The following is a 16376-nucleotide window of genomic DNA, read 5'->3' on the forward strand; positions in this document are numbered from 1 at the left end:
GAAGAATCCGTGGACTGTTTCTGGAACCACCACACTTAGTAAGCGGTGGGGCCGGGATTTGAATCCCAGGCAGGTTGGCTCTGGTCTCCCGAGGCCTGGAGAGCTATGCACAGTCACTCCAATCTCGAGCCCAAGTGTGGTCGGCTCTAATCTTCTGTTCTCTTGAGGCCCCCGGCACTGTCCACCCAGCCCCCGGTTTGGGGCTGACAAGCCCTCGCCGTTGCCATGTCCCGGGTGTACACGGCGGCAGTCACTGGGTGGCGCTAGGCTTCCATCTTTCATCAAGCCTGTCTTCCTAGGAGGACCTTTGCCAGGATTTCTTCCCCAGGCTTATCCGGTTGGGTTCCAGTCTGCAATGCTAGGATTATAGGCTGGACCCTAAAACCATACGAAACCGTGGTCAATAAAGAGAAACCCCTCTGTGTTCTATAGATGACCTCACGGAGCCCCCATTTCACCCAGTAGGAAACCACACCAGCGAAACAACACAGCAAAACCCCAAACTGTGCACGTGCGTGTACACACACACACACACACTCACCTTGTCCACTCAAGGCACTTTCCTCCTTTAAAATGGCATCTTCCAGGGTGCCTGGGTGGCTCAGTGGGTTAAGCCTCTGCCTTCATGACCTCAGGGTCTTGAGATCGAGTCCCGCATTGGGCTCTCTGCTCGGCGGGGAGCCTGCTTCCTCCTCTCTCTGCCTGCCTCTCTGCCTACTTGTGATCTCTCTGTCAAATAAATAAATAAAACTAAGAAAAAAAAATCATCTTCCAGGTGAACATGGAGTTTCTGGGGTAAAAGACCCTTTTGAGGCTTCTCTCTCCAGCCCCTTTCTGCTGGTAACCATTCACCTCCCCACCTTCCAGGGGAGTCTGGTTGAGGGCGAAGCCTGCATTAGCTCCTAGAACCAGGGATCTTGCTGTGTTCCTTTTACCAGGCAAAGGGTGGCCCCTTTCTTGGAAGAGAGACCTTTCCCTTATATTAAACCAGCCTTGCCACATGTGGATTATAGACCACATGTGGGCTGGGCCTTCACCAGGACCGTGGGGGGAAGCTCAGGGAATGTGGGCATGTTTCTTTTCTTCCTCTCTGAGCAAAGCCTGACTTTCAAGCCGGTTGCCTGGCAAAGGACCAAAAGTAATTGAACTTAAAACTCATTGCTGAGTAGAGAGCCCCTTGGCCTGGATGGGGTTTCCTGTCCTCCTGGAGCAGTGGGTGCCCCAATTCAAAGTGAATAGCTTTGTGTCATTGGAGAACTCAAGATTAATGGGATTAAAAATAAATTGAATGTTAATAGCCCCGTCATATCTGTGGCTGGGTAGCCTGGGCCCTGGACTGTCCTCATGGCTTTCCTCTGGAGTCTTTCATCATTCTCCTGGAAACTGGCCTTTCTCCAGCACTGACCCCTGTGGCACCCCGGTGAATGGGCCCCTGGCAGGTCATGTGACCTTGGGAGCAGCTGTCTGGTTTAAAGGCAGCAGCAGTGTTCCTGGGACTCCCCTCTCCTGAACCCTCTGACCTCTGTGCCATTATTCAGTCTGTTGCTCAAGAGGGAGACCGTGTTGAGACACGCAGGGGCTCTGGCTTCGAAGCCGGGCCTTCTAGGATAGGGTTTGGCTCCTGTCTCGCCAGCTACGGGGCATCTCCTGGCCCGGCTGCGGACTCCAAGGTTCTGGATCCTCCAGATCCAGTCCCCGAGATGGGTCTCAGGCCCCCATTGTCCTCCCCAGCCCCTGCTCGAACTGGATTTCTCTGGACAAAGGTTCGGTGTAGAAGCCAGAGTCCGAGCCCTTCCCTTTCCCCTTTCCGCTGGCTCCCCAGGGTCTCCAGCGAGGCATGCATCCGTCTTTAGGGCTTAGGTCCTGGCCTGGGGTTGGGGGGTGGGGAGTCTCTTAGCTTGGCCTTAATTATGCAAACTTGCTGAGAGATATCTAACTTGCATACAGTGTGCAGTGATTCTGCAGAGCAGTGAAGGCATTTAAGATTAAATCAATGTCAAAAGCCCAGTGCCCTGTCCCTTCACCTCCCATGAGAATGGCCGCGGGCACAAAGATGGATACTCATGGCTTGAATCCCCAGAGAGAAACTGGGTTAGTGGTCGCCTCCGGCTGGGGGTTTGAAGAAAGAAGAGTAAAACCTTCTAACCTGTACGGGTTTCTTTTGGGGGTGATGGTCGCACAGCTCTGTGGATATGCTGAGAACCATTACCTTCCCACTTCAAGGGAACAGTACAGTACATGAAATGTGATGCGTATAGAGACCTGTCCCTTCTGTTAAATCCTTTCTCCTCGAGGTGACGAGGTAACGCAGAGATCTATGTGGTCTGAGGGTTACTTGGTAGCAGGTGGCTTTTTAAATTTGAGCTGCTAACACTCCCCTCCCTTTAGAGCTGCTTCGGGGTCCTAGACCGCTGCGTTTCCAAATCGAGTGGCCCTCGGCCAGAGCTTTAGGCAAACGGTGAGCACGCGGGGGGCCCATTCATCTCTGTGGTCTCTGTTCTTAGAACTGGTGCCCGGAGCCGCCGTGGAGTGTGGCAGAGCGCTGGCCGCCCTCACCCGTCACCCCGTGTGCATCCTGAGGGGGGGTTACGAGCGCTTCTCGGCCACGTACCACTTCCTCCGGACGCAGAAGATCATCTGGATGCCGCAGGTGAGGCGGGGTGCCGAGCCCAGGCCTGCTTGCATGGATGCGTCGTCTCCCCCGCCCCCACCCCGGGGACCGAGGGATGGGGAGCAGGGTAGGGGAAGAGGAGGGGGGCGACGCGGATGAAGGGGTGGAGGAGACTGGTTGGGAAGTAGACGTGAGGCAGCCAGGAGGTCCAGGCCAGGAGGTCCAGGCCGCGAGGGTGAGTTTCTCCTCGCACGAGGGTAAAGAGGTGAGGCCCGTCCAGAGGGCAGGGGTCCCAGGGGAGCTTTGGAGGGTGGGCCGTGGTCGTCAGAGACAGGCAGGGGCGCCTCTCCGTTCTCAGTTGTCTGGACCCACAAGCCCAGAGGACACAAAAAACATGGGTTAGCACAAAAAGGATGAGGAGTTCTTGCCTACAGGGAACGGCAAGTGTCTAGAACGCAGAGGTGAGGCCCCTCCTGGAGCCAGCCCCGAAGGAGGAGGGGGAGCTTGCCAGGAAGAGAGATGGGTGGAGGGAGGCTGAGGCAGGCCCCGGGTGGCCATGACCTACAGGTGGGGGTGGTCCCTGGAGGGCAGCAAGCAGGGTGGTGGGTGCTTACTGGAGTCTGGGTGCAGTGGGATGTAGACACACGGGGGCTTCATTCTTTCTAGTAATTACCTTTGGCTCTTAACCCTTAGCCGCATCTTGGGCAGATTCTGGAAGTTCTGGCCACTGCCAACCTGACCATAAAGTGACTGGGGAAATGTGTGTGTTACCCGGATCTTTCAGAGATACAGAATGAAACATTTATGGGGTTAAACAACATGACCCCTGGCATTTCCTTCAGGATAATCCGGGTGTGTTGGGGAGTGGTGAGGATAGGGTTAAAACTAAACAGGCCGTTAGTTAGTTAGCGGAGGATGTTTTGCAAACGGGCAATCGACCAGGGGTTTATTACACTGTTCTCTCTACTTTGGCGTGTTTTCGAAATAATTTCCTAAAAGAAAGGAAAAGCAATTGGGCCAGTACAAGCCAGGCTATGTTAGTTAGCATTCCAGTGTCCGCTCTGAATCAAGTTTCCCCTCTTCCCATCCCCCCAAAGCTGGGCAGTCTTCAGTTTTGGGGGGTGGGGGGTTGAGGGGGGAGGGTGGGGGTGGGATGGCCAGGGGTGTGGGTTAGCTGTGGGGACCTCTCTTCTCTTCCCTGCTTTCGGCCCACCTGTGACTTTGGTGCTGGGGGGTCCAGGATGGGGCCTGTCTTGAGGGATGGGCTGCCCGTCAGTGTTAGGGCCGTGCCCTCTCACTCTGTCCAACCCCATTCTGAATGTTGCTGGTGGCCTGAGCTGCTGGTTTCCTTGGGGCCCAGCTCAGGGGCCCCTTCTGCTACTAAGGATCTTTCAGAGAAAGCCAGCTGGGACTTCCTGCCACGAGCCCCCCTCCCCCCAATTCCTTGTTTCACTTGGGCAGTCCATGACCCCCCCCCCCACCCCCCCCCCCATCTGCTTTCCTTCACACAATGATTTCTAGCTCTGCTGGTGTCCATCAGTCTCCCCGTCCTGCCAGGCCCTGCTCACGCCTAGAGGAGCAGCCCTTACTGGCTTTTCCATGTGCAAAATGAGCATTTCTCTAAAAACCTCATCCTGCTGATAGCTCCCTTCCTTCCTTTGGAAAACAAGCTTCCGGAAGGCTCGGTAACCTGTAAGTACGTTTGTCGACATCGAAGGAACAGCACATAATTAACGTATGTTTTGGTCCATGTTAACATGTGTCTACACCCGTGACTTACCCTTACCCTGCCTCGTCTAGACTGGGAAGCGTGGTGCGTGGAGGCTGGTGGTGGCAGCTAGCGGGGGCTCTGCCCTAGGGGTCTGTGGCCTTCCATAGAGTGTAGGCACCTCGTGTTAGTCTGTCCCAGCTTCGGGACCTTTGTGAGTCGTTCAGGGGCAAGGATGAAAGCCCCAGTCCCCTCCTACATGTTCTGAGACGGTGGAAAACGGGGTATCCCTGCTGCTCCCCAAGGAACTCCTTCTAGGAGGGCGGGTGTCGGTGCCGAACGTGGCCTTTAGACAGAGTGACTTCTCATTTCCTCTGCTTTACACGTGGCCTCCCTTAAATGAGATTTCGCTTGGAGCAAGAGGTGTTGAGGCTACAGCGTGAAGCCCACACGAGGGAGAGGGTGGTGAGCCCTGGGGTTTGGGGGGGACTCGTGCTCGACAAAGTTCCGCAGCGGTCATGGTATGGAAAGCAGACCTGTAGGGGCTGCTGGGTGGGTCTGGGGAAGGTGGAAGCCCCTGATGGCGAGTAGAGGACAGATTCGGGAAGCACTTGGGCAGTGGCACTGATGAGACAGTGGGGTGGGGGAGTGAGACTTCGGGTGGGGGGAGGAGCCTGGGATCAGTGCCCGGGTTCTTGGTGTGGGTGACAGGTGGGGGGCACAGGAGGTGGAGGCAGTGTGGGGGAGGACAGCGGGCTCAGAGGACATCCTCATGGATATGGGCGTCAAAGGCATGGCATCTAGAATGAACCACGCTTGCTCTCACCAGCCCGGCCTGTTTTCCCCTGCCACGCAGCCACAGGAAAGGAAGCGGGTTTGGAAGCAGCAGGAAGAGTTGATAGGTCTGTGTCGGGTGTTCAGGGAAATTTTCTGGATAACGCTGGGGGATGTCCTTTGGCGCCAGCAAGCTGAGCGTCCTGGGTGCAGTCAGCCGGAGCCCTGGGGAAGCTTCAGTTCGCGTGGAGCGGGCCCGCCTGCAGGTAGAAGGGTCCTGCGTCCCTTTTGCAAACTTAAGCATTGGCTTGGCTTGCCGTCTGTTCTTCGAGAAAGGCTTTTTGAGGCTGACAGCTTGGGAAGGATGTCAGCTTGCAGTTAAGCTCACAGGGAGGGATGTGGGCTAAGGGCAGGAGGCCTGCTCGGAGTCCCCCTTGGAGCCAGAGGAATTTTAGAACTAGGTTTGACCTTTGAAATTACATAGGTCAGCATTTCCCGTGGAACACTCACACCAAAAAGGACTTCTAAACAGATTGTATTGGAAACCACAATTTATACAACATGAGTGGGGGTTTTGTTTGTTTTCTTGAGGTTAGGGTTAGGTAGCCACTGTTCCATTAGAAACGTCTGGGCTACAAAAAGTCTGACTGAGGAACCACTAGGAAGGTTTTCCACAGTTCCCCAGAGGTACCCTTTGGGAATAGCATTAGCCCGCCATGTTTTACTGGCTGTTTTCCAACTAGTTTATAAATTATATTTATAAATATATATATTGTAAATTATAAATTACTATTTGATGACAATCTTTCTTTAAAGATTTTATTTATTTATTTGACAGACAAAGATCACAAGTAGGCAGAGAGGCAGACAGAGAGAGAGGAGGAAGCAGGCTCCCTGCCAAGCAGAGAGCCCGATGCGGGGCTTGATCCCAGGACCGTGGGACCATGACCTGAGTCAAAGGCAGAGGCCTAACCGACTGAGCCACCCAGGCACCCGTGATGACAATTTTTTTAACATCTCGGTTGACATTCTTAGAACAGATTCTGTAAGATTTTCCCTTCAATTTTCTTGAGATAAAATTGACAGAGAACACATGTAAGTTTCAGGTGTATGATGTGTTGACTTGATATGTGTGTATATTGTGAAAGGATCAACCCAATAGGGTTGAGTAACCCATCCATCATCTCACCCAATTGCCATTTTGTGTATGTGATGGTGAGAACATTTAAGATCTACTCTCCCAGCAACTTTCAAGTATGTTATACGGTATTGTTAACTGAAGTCCCCATGCTGTGGCCAGAACTTGTGCCTCTTACGTCTGGAAGTCCGTGCCCTTTTGACCAACATCTCCCATTTCCCCCACTCCCGAGCCCCTGCCAACCACCGTTCTGCTCTCTGTTTCTGTGAATTTGGCCTTTTCAGATCCCGCATATAAGTGAGATCCTGCAGTAGCTTTCTCCGTGTGACTTAATGGGCATGCCTTGAGAATATTGTGGGTTTGGTTCCAGACTACTACAATAAAGCCCATATGTAGGAAAGCAAGACAAATGAATTTTTTGCTGTGTATAAAAGTTATGTTTAGACTGTACTGCAGTCTGTTAAGTGAGCAATAACATTATGTCTAAAAAAATGGACATACCTTTTTTTTCTTTTAAAAGATTTTATTTATTTACTTGACAGACAGAGATCACAAGTAGGCAGAGAGGCAGCCAGAGAGAGAGAAGGAAGCAGGCTCCCTGCTGAGCAGAGAGCCCGATGCGGGGCTCGATCCCAGGACCCTAGGATCATGACCTGAGCTGAAAGCAGAGGCTTTAGCCCACTGAGCCACCCAGGAGCCCCACCTTTTTGTTTTTTAAGATTTTATTTATTTATTTGACAGATCACAAGTAGGCAGAGAGAGAGAGAAGGAAGCAGGCTCCCCGCTGAGCAGAGAGCCTGAAGCGGGGCTCCATCCCAGGACCCTGAGATCATGACCCGAGCCGAAGGCAGAGGCTTAACCCACTGAGCCAGCCAGGCGTCCCGAAATGGCAGCATCTTCAAAGCAACATAAAATGAAGCAATAAGATGCCGTATTCCTGTGCCCTCAGGGCCCACCCACGTTGTCGGGAATGGCGGGAGATCCTTCTTTCTGACGCCTGAGTAATATCCCATTCTGGACACAGGCCGTGTTTTCTTTATCTGTTCATCTGTCGGTGGACACCGAGGTTGTTTCTGTGTCTTGGCTGCTGTGAGTAATGCTGGAAGGAGCACGGGAGGTACTCAACACCGTGATTTCCTTTCCTTTGGATATGTCCCAAGAAGTGGCATAGCTCGATCATTTGGTAGTTCTATTTTTAAGTTTTTGAAAAGACTCCATACTGTTTTCCACAGTGGCTGTGGTTAGTGGATTCTTTTTTTTTTTTTTTTTTTTTTTTTTACTGCTTTTTCCTTCTCCTGCTTTTCCTTGGTTACGTGCGTTGTGAATTTCTGAGACAGGGATATCCTAGGTCCTGTTCCCCATATGTCTTTGATTCTTTACACCCCTTTTCCCCAGAGTGCCTTGGAAGGGACCACCGTTTCCTAGGACACACTTTGGAGGCATATAGGATTAGTTTTTCTCATCCTGTCTTTGTTTTTCAAAGAAACCCCAATTTTTCATATCATAACTTTGGACCTGGGATTCCAGTGAGCTCCCATGAGGTGGTGTCCTGTCCTCCCTACCTGTCCACGTCAGAACTCTCCAGAATTCATTTCCTAATGACACATAGGCTCTCTGTGAGTAGTTTCAGTGTTGTTGTTTTTTTTTCTTTTAAGAAGGTGTTAAAATTCTGGTGGCCTCCAGAAATATAATACAATTATGTCATTAATATATAATTATATAATAAAGGGGCTGTCCCTTCAATGATAATAGAATATCATTATAATACGTAATAATAGGGGCACCTGGGTGGCTCAGTGGGTTAAAGCCTCTGCCTTTGGCTTAGGTCATGTCATTAATATATAATTATATAATAAAGGGGCTGTCCCTTCAATGATAATAGAATATCATTATAATACGTAATAATAGGGGCACCTGGGTGGCTCAGTGGGTTAAAGCCTCTGCCTTCGGCTTAGGTCATGATCTCAGGGTCCAGGGATCAAGCCCTGCATCGGGTTCTCTGCTCAGTGGGGAGCCTGCTTCCCTCTCTCTCTCTGCCTGCCTCTCTGCCTACTTGTGATCTCTGCCTGTCAAATAAATGAATATCATCTTTTTAAAAAATGTAATAATACAAGGCTTCCTACCCTCACCTTTCCCCCTACTGGATATACCCTGGATTTATGCAGTTCTGCATCGAGGGGTATCAGATGCCAATCTTTGTGCACCGAGGGAAGTGCCCACAGGTGCCATGGGGGGTAAGTGGGGTGTCCGTGTTGAGATGCAGTGCGCTGTGCTGTGGCTCAGTGGCCCCATCCTGTGACTATCCGCCTTCTCACTCCTCCTGCCAGTCAGCCTCATTCATTATTCTAGATTATCTTTCTAACACCAAGCCACATTTCAAGAGACAGAAAACAAAAACAAAGAATCCAACAACAGAAAACAAAAACCGTTTCTTCCCTGGGGAAAGAATATCTTATCCTATGGCCTACCGCACATGTATTCTGTACAATAGCCTCTCTCCTTCCTTTCCCTCAGGAACTGGATGCCTTTCAGCCCTACCCTGCTGAAATAATTCCAGGCAAGCTCTACCTGGGCAATTTCAGGCAAGCCTGCGACCCGAAAATTCAGAAGGATTTGAAAATCAAAGCACATGTCAATGTCTCCATGGAGACAGGGCCATTGTGAGTAGAAATACTATTGATTTTCTTTTTTTTAAATTAAGCATTTACATAAGATTCCTAGTGCCATGCATTTCTAGAGTGGAAAAGGCCTTAGAAATCGGCATCTGCTAGTATAGGCTCTGTACTTCCCTTCATCTATTCGTGGTTTGTAGTCTGTCTCCTGGCTTGGCCATGGCGTCCTCTGCCTCGAGACCCATTACTTCCCCTTCAGATCTCAGCAAAAGGAGGCCTTTCCTGGTGTTTATCATTATGGTACAGAGAATTCCATTTACCCTACTTCTCAGGGCCTCTGAGAAGTGACCCCTTAGTCCACTGGGGCTCCTATAGCAGACTGCCACAGACTGCTGGTTCAGAAACAAATTCCTACGTTGGATAAAAACCATAAATAAAGTTTATTGCCAGAAATAATTATGTAGATAAATGTAAAACACTTTCACTGTCACTGTTAATCTCTTCAAAACAACAGAATACAGGGGACACCTGGGTGGCTCTGTCAGTTAAAGCATCTGACTTTTTTTTTTTTTTTTAATCTTTATTTATTTGACAGATCACAAGTAGAGAGAGAGGCAGGCAGAGAGAGACAGGGAGAGAGAGAGGAGGAAGCAGGCTCTCTGCTCAGCAGAGAGCCCGACGCGGGGCTTGATCCCAGCACCCTGAGATCATGACCCGAGCTGAAGGCAGAGGCTTTAACCCACTGAGCCACCCAGGCGCCCCGAAAAGCATCTGACTCTTGATTTTGGTTCAGGTCATGATCCCAGGTTCATGAGTTTGAGCCCCGTGTCAGGCTTGTGCTGGGCCTGGAACCTGCTTAAGATTCTCCCTCTCCCCCTCCCTCTGCCTCCCACCCTCTGAAACAACAAGAACAAGACAAAAAAACCTAATTGACCACAGAAAAAATAGTAACAATGTATTTTGAGATTATGACATGTGTAGAAGTAATATGTGTGCCCACAGCTTCCTAGGCAGGAAGAGGCAGAATAGAAGTAGACCCTTGGGGGACACCTGCGTGGCTCAGTTGGTTAAGCGGCTGCCTTCGGCTCAGGTCATGATCCCAGCGTCCTGGGATCGAGTCCCACATCGGGTTCCCTGCTCAGCAGGGAGCCTGCTTCTCCCTCTGCCTGCCACTCTGTCTGCCTGTGTTCACTCTCTCTCTCTCTAAATAAAAAAAATCTAAAAAAAAAAAAAAAAGAAGTAGACCTTTGGAAGGGTCTTACTCTACATGAAGTGGTGTAGGTGATGAAAGGTTAAAGATGTGTTCTGGAAATTCTAAAGTAACTACCAAAAGCTAGAACAAAACAAAAAACAGTTATAATTCATAATTCAAGAAAATCCAGTTATAATTCAAAAAAGGAAAAAATGGAATTAAAAATATCCCAAAGAAGGCAAGAAAAAAGGAACAAAGAAGAGATGAGGCCAATAGAAAAGAAACAGCAGGATGATTGTCAATGATCACACGAAGTGAAAATGGTCTAAATACCCCCAATTTAAAGGCAGAGGTGTTGTAGGCTATCTACAAGAAACTTTATCTTTTTTTAAAGTTTATTTATTTAAGTAATCTCTGCACCCAGTGTGGGGCTTGAACCCATGACCCTATGAACATGAGTTGAATGCTTCTCTGACTGAGCCAGTCAGGTGCCCCAGAAACATACTTTTTATTTTTTAATTTTTATTTTTTAAAATATTTTATTTATTTATTTGACAGGGAGATCACAAGTAGGCAGAGAGGCAGGCAGAGAGGAGGAAGCAGGCTCCCTGCTGAGCAGAGAGCCCGATGTGGGGCTCAATCCCAGGACGCTGAGATCATGACCTGAGCCAAAGGCAGAGGCTTTAACCCACTGAGCCACCCAGGTGCCCCAAAACATACTTTTAAAATACAAAATGAAGATAGGTTAAAATGGATGGAAAAAGATACTTAAGGCTATGACTAATTAAAACAAAACAAAACAACTTTTGGAGTGACTCCATTATTAGATAAACTGAACTTCATAGCAAAGAATACAACCAGATCTGGAGGGTCATTTCATTATGGGAAGATGGTCAACTAATCTGGACCGTAGATTCTAGAGTAATCCACAGTTATAATCAGATTTCAATCTCTCTATCAATACACAGAAAATAAGTCATAATTTCAAAGACTAGAAGAGCAAAATTTCCTAACTTACAATTATAGGACACTCCACCCAATAACAGTAGCATTCTTCTGGTCTTTGAATGTGTTCTACAGGATACGTTCTTTTCAAGAGAACATGGAATATTTTTTGACAAGATATACTATTCTGGGCATTAAAACAAATATCAAAAGAAAAATAATTTGTTATAAAAAATTATGCTCTCTGACTACAGTGGAGTTAAGTTAGAAGCCAATAAACTGAACAAGAAATATGGGAAGAATCCCAAATGCTTGGAAACTAAGCAATACATTTTTTAGGCACCTGGGTGGCTCAGTGGGTTAAGCCTCTGCCTTCGGCTCAGGTCATGATCTCAGTGTCCTGGGATCGAGCCCCGCATCAGGCTCTCTGCTCAGCAGGGAGCCTGCTTCCCCCTCTCTCTCTGCCTGCCTCTCTGCCTACTTGTGCTCTCTCTGTGTGTCAAATAAATTAAAAAATAAATAATTAAAAAATATATTAAAAAAATACATTTCTTAGTAGCCTATGGGTCACAAAGAAACCAAAAGGGAAGTTAGAAGGTATTTTGGACTGAATGAAAATAAAACCCCACATATCAAAATTTGTGGGTGCAGCTAAAGCAGTACATAGAGGGAAATTTATAGCCTAAATGCCTCTATTAGAAGAGTTTCAAATCAAATCAAGGTCCTCAACTTCCAACTTAAAAAATTAGAAAACATAAGAAGGAGGAAGGAAGGAAATTATGATGATAAGAGCAGAAGTAAGTGAATAGAAAACAACACACACACACACATGCACACTTGCACAAAATACAAGCAAAACTGGGGAGATCTGAATACAATTGATGGATTGTATCAGCATCAATATCCTGGTTGTGCTCTTACAGCTTTGCAGAATGTTACCATTGGGGAAACTACGCAAAGGGTACAGAAGATCTCTCTGTATTTCTTACAACTGTAAGTGAGTCTACAGTGATCTCAGTAAAACTTTACCTGAAAATTTAAAAATAATTAGGAAATGTTATGAGTGATTTTCTGTCAGTGTGTTTGAAATTTAAATTAAATGAACCAATTCCTTGAAGGACTCAAGCTATCCATGCTTGCTTAACAAGAAATGGATCATAAAATAGACCCCTATCTGTTAAAGGAATTGAATTCATAGTTAAAAACCTTTTCACAGGGGGCACCTGGGTGGCTCAGTGGGTTAAGGCCTCTGCCTTCGGCTCGGGTCATGATCTCAAGATTCTGGGATCGAGCCCCGCATCGGGCTCTCTGCTCAGCGGGGAGCCTGCTTCCCCCTCTCTCTCTGCCTGCCTCTCTGCCTACCTGTGATTTCTGTCTGTCAAATAAATAAATAAAATCTTAAAAAAAAAACCTTTTCACAACAAGGACTCCAGGCCCATGTAGCTTCACTGGTGAGTTCAGCTGAACATTTAAGGAAGAAATAATACTGACCTACATAGTCTTCCAGAAAATAGGAGAGGACACTTTCCTATTCACTTATGTGAGACCATCATTGCTCTCATACCCGAAGCTGACAAAGACTTCATAATAAAGGAAAACCACAAACCTCATGAACACAGGTATAAAAATCCTTGATAAAAATTTTAGCAAATTTAACAAAATTATATAAAGAGAAATACATGGCCATGTATTTCTTCCAGGAAGGTCTCTTTGGTTCAATGTTAGGAAATCAATGTAATTTACCATATTAACAGACTAGAAAAGAAAAAATAAAAACAAATTATCTTTAGAAGAGAAACAGAAAAATGGCATCCTGCAACTGCTGAATCTGTATTTTTAAAAACATTTACATGGAGTGGGACGCCTGGGTGGCTCAGTAGGTTGGGCATCTGACTCTTGATTTTGATTCAGGTCATGATCTCGTGGGAGGGGATGGTGTGGTGGTCATAGGATCAAGCCCCAGGTCAGGTTTCCTCAGTGGGGAGTCTGCTTCTCTCCCTCTCCCCCTTCCCTCACTCACACTTGCTCACGTTCTCTCTCAGATAAATAAAATCTTAAAAAAAAAAAAAAGTTTCTGTGGAGGGAGCATTTATAAAACTCGATAGCATGAGGGTCCATAAAGTAAGACTCCACCAATTTCAGAAGATTTAAAATCACACACAGTTGTTTTTCAACGTAGAAGGTTAGAAGTTAGAAAGCTTATTAGGAGTTAGAAAGCAATAATTTAAAAATATAACCAGAAAATTACTGGACACTTAGAAATTAATTTTTATTTTTAGTTATTTCAGTAGGCTCCATGCCCAGCATGAAGGGCTGTGGGGCTTGAGTGAATGTGGGACTTGAACTCACAACCCCGAGATCAAGACCTGAGCTGAGACCAGGAGTTGGGGCCATCCAGGTGCCCCTAGAAATAAATTTTTAAATAGCATGGGTTAAAAGAAGGACTGGAAATAATGAAATATTTTCAACTACATGATAGCAAAGATATAATGTATCAAAACTTGTAGAGTGCAGTTAAGCTGTGGGTAAAGGGAAATTTATAGCCTTAAATGCATCTATTAAAAAGGGCTAATCATTTCAAAGAATGACCAAAGGAACAGTAAACTAATGAAGAGGGAAGGAACAGTAGTAGCAGATTATTGAAATAGAAACAACGAAATGGAGAGGTTTAAAAAATCACAGTAGTTTTTAAAAAACTAATATATCTGATAAATCATTGGCAAAAAAAGGGTACAAATAGCCATTTATAAAAAGAGACCCTACTTATTCTATAAACATTAAAAGGATCTTAGGATATATGAAAACCTAACTATAAGTATGAAAATTTAGATGAATGAATTTTTAAAAAATACAACCTATCGAAACTGACATCCTACAAAACGGAAAATTTGATTAGTATCAATAACTAACAAATTTCTTCTAGAGAAAAATTCTTCTAGTGAAGAATTTTACCCAATGGTTAAGGAGGAAATAAAGCCAATATTCAATTTCTTTTTTAGAGAATAAAGGAGAGGAAGAATTTTCACTGTTTTATGAGACTAGGATAACTCTGATTTTACAATCTGACAACATAATGCAGGAGAACTATAGACTAATTTTCTTCATACACAGAGATGTAAAAATCCTACACAAAACATTAGCACGCTGACCACAGAGCAAGAGGAGAAGGCGGATACGTGATCACTAAATTGGGTTTATTCCAAGGGTACAGGGGTGTTTCAGCGTCTGAAAAATCTGTCCATGTACTTAACCGTATCAATAACATAAAGGAAAAGTCAGGATTATTTCAATAGATGGAGTGAAATCATTTAATATTTACTGTACATTCACGATTTAAAGAAAAACTCTAAGCAAACTGGGGATCGAGGGGAATTTTGATCAAATGAAAAAAATCTATAAAAATCTCTACTGCGAACATCACATTTAATGATAATATATTGGAAATTTTCCCTCTGGGTCTGGAAACCAGGTGAAGATGCCGAGCTGTCACTATTTAACACTGGATTAGAGGTTCTGGTTAGTGAATTTGACAGAAAGAAGATAGGAATTGAAAGGAAAAAAATTAATCAGGCAATATAATTATATAAGCAGAGAAGCAGAAAAAAGTTAGATTATTAGACTTAAGTAAGTCTTCTGGGTTCCAGAAATATACAAACATCAATTGTTTTTCCGCAAACAAAAAACAAACTGAACATTTAAAAACATACAATAGCATAAAAATATTAAGTGCCTAGGATTATACCTGATTAAGGATGTGTAAGATCTTACCAGAAAATTACACAGCACGATTGGGAATTACTAAGCTACCTGAATAGGGGCGCCTGGGTGGCTCAGTCGTTAAGTGTCTGTATTTGGCTGAGATCACGATCCCAGGGTCCTGGGATTGAGCCCTGAGTAGGGCTCCCTGCTTTGTGGGGAGCCTGCTTCTCCCTTTCCCGCTCCCCCTGCTTGTGTTCCCTCCCTCTCTGTCTCCAGCCCCCACTCTGATCAAATAAATAAAATAAAATCCTAAAAAAGGATTTTACCTGAATAAACAGGTTTTATTTTATATTTTTATAAGAATTATTTATTTATTTATTTTTAATTTTTTTTTTTTAAAGATTTTATTTATTTATTTGACAGAAATCACAACTAGATGGAGAGGCAGGCAGAGAGAGAGAGAGGGAAGCAGGCTCCCTGCTGAGCAGAGAGCCCGATGCGGGACTCGATCCCAGGACCCTGATATCATGACCTGAGCCGAAGGCAGCGGCTTAACCCACTGAGCCACCCAGGTATCCCAAGATCTTGGTTCTTGTCCAATCAGTCTATTGATTCTGTGTAATGCCCATAAGAGCCCAGTAGGTTTTAGAGTAATTCTAAAATTTATATGGAAACGCAAAGGGTCAAAGTAGCTGAATATCAAAGAACAACAAATAGGAAACTTGCTTGACCAGATACCAAGTCTTAAGCAAGAAGAAAGTCATTGTGATATTGGTACAGGATAGAAGCGTATACCAATGGAGCAGAACGGAGTCCTAGGAGACCCGTGCCTGTATAGACACGTGAGTTTCGACAAGGAATTTCTCCTATATTTTTTGCTAAAAGTTTTATGGTTATACCTTTAACAACTTGTGATCCATTTTGAAATAATTCTTGCGTATAGTGCCAGATGGAGAATAAAGTTCATTGTTTTGCATATGGAGGCCATTATTGGGGGGGGGAGAGATCCTTTTCCTGTTGTCTGATTAGATATCTTTGTTGAAAATCAGTTGACCATATGTGTGTGTGTGGTATTATAACTGGAGTTTTTTAAATCAGTAAATTGTTTAAATTAACATATAATGTATTATTTGCCCCAGGGGTACAGGTCTGTGAATTGTCAGTCTTACACAGATCACAACACTCACCATAGCCCATACCCTCCCCAGTGTCCATAACCCAGCCACCCATCCCTCCCCCCACCCCCCAGCAACCCTCAGTTTGTTTCCCGAGATTAAAAGTCTCTTAGGTTTTTCTCCTTCCCGATCCCATCTTGTTTCATTTTTTCCTTCCCTACCCTACCCCCCACAACCTCCGACCCTGCTCTCAAATTCCTCATATCAGGGAGATCATATGACAATTGTCTTTCTCTGATTAACTTATTTCGCTCAGCATAATGCCCTCTGGTTGCCTCCATGTCATATAACTGGATTCTTGATTCTCTTTCATTGGTCTGTGTTCTTCTTTCAATCAATTCTGCACTCTTGTCTACTATAGCTTTATAATTGTAAAATCCAGGAGAGCTGGTCCTCTCCTTCTGTTCTTTTTCACACTTGTCTCCTTTGCATGTCCAGTACATTTTGGAATCCTCTTGTCAGTCTTTACAAAGACCTTGCTGGAATATTGCTCAGGATGGAATTGAATCCAGAGGCCAATTT

At 45.7% G+C, this 16376-nt stretch overlaps 1 protein-coding gene across 3 annotated transcripts in view; it reads left to right on the plus strand.

Annotated features, from left to right (window-relative positions):
* STYXL1 (serine/threonine/tyrosine interacting like 1) overlaps positions 1 to 16376 on the plus strand; it is a 60797-nt gene that overhangs the window by 25937 nt on the left and 18484 nt on the right. For all 3 annotated transcript variants that reach the window (XM_044232830.1, XM_044232831.1, XM_044232832.1), the window contains exons 5-6: positions 2505 to 2650; positions 8746 to 8891. In XM_044232830.1, coding sequence (XP_044088765.1) covers positions 2505 to 2650; positions 8746 to 8891 — 292 coding nt within the window. The remainder of the gene's footprint in view (positions 1 to 2504; positions 2651 to 8745; positions 8892 to 16376) is intronic.

This window comes from Neovison vison, chromosome 14 (assembly GCF_020171115.1).
Source record: "Neovison vison isolate M4711 chromosome 14, ASM_NN_V1, whole genome shotgun sequence".
NCBI classification, from domain to species: Eukaryota; Metazoa; Chordata; class Mammalia; order Carnivora; family Mustelidae; genus Neogale; species Neogale vison.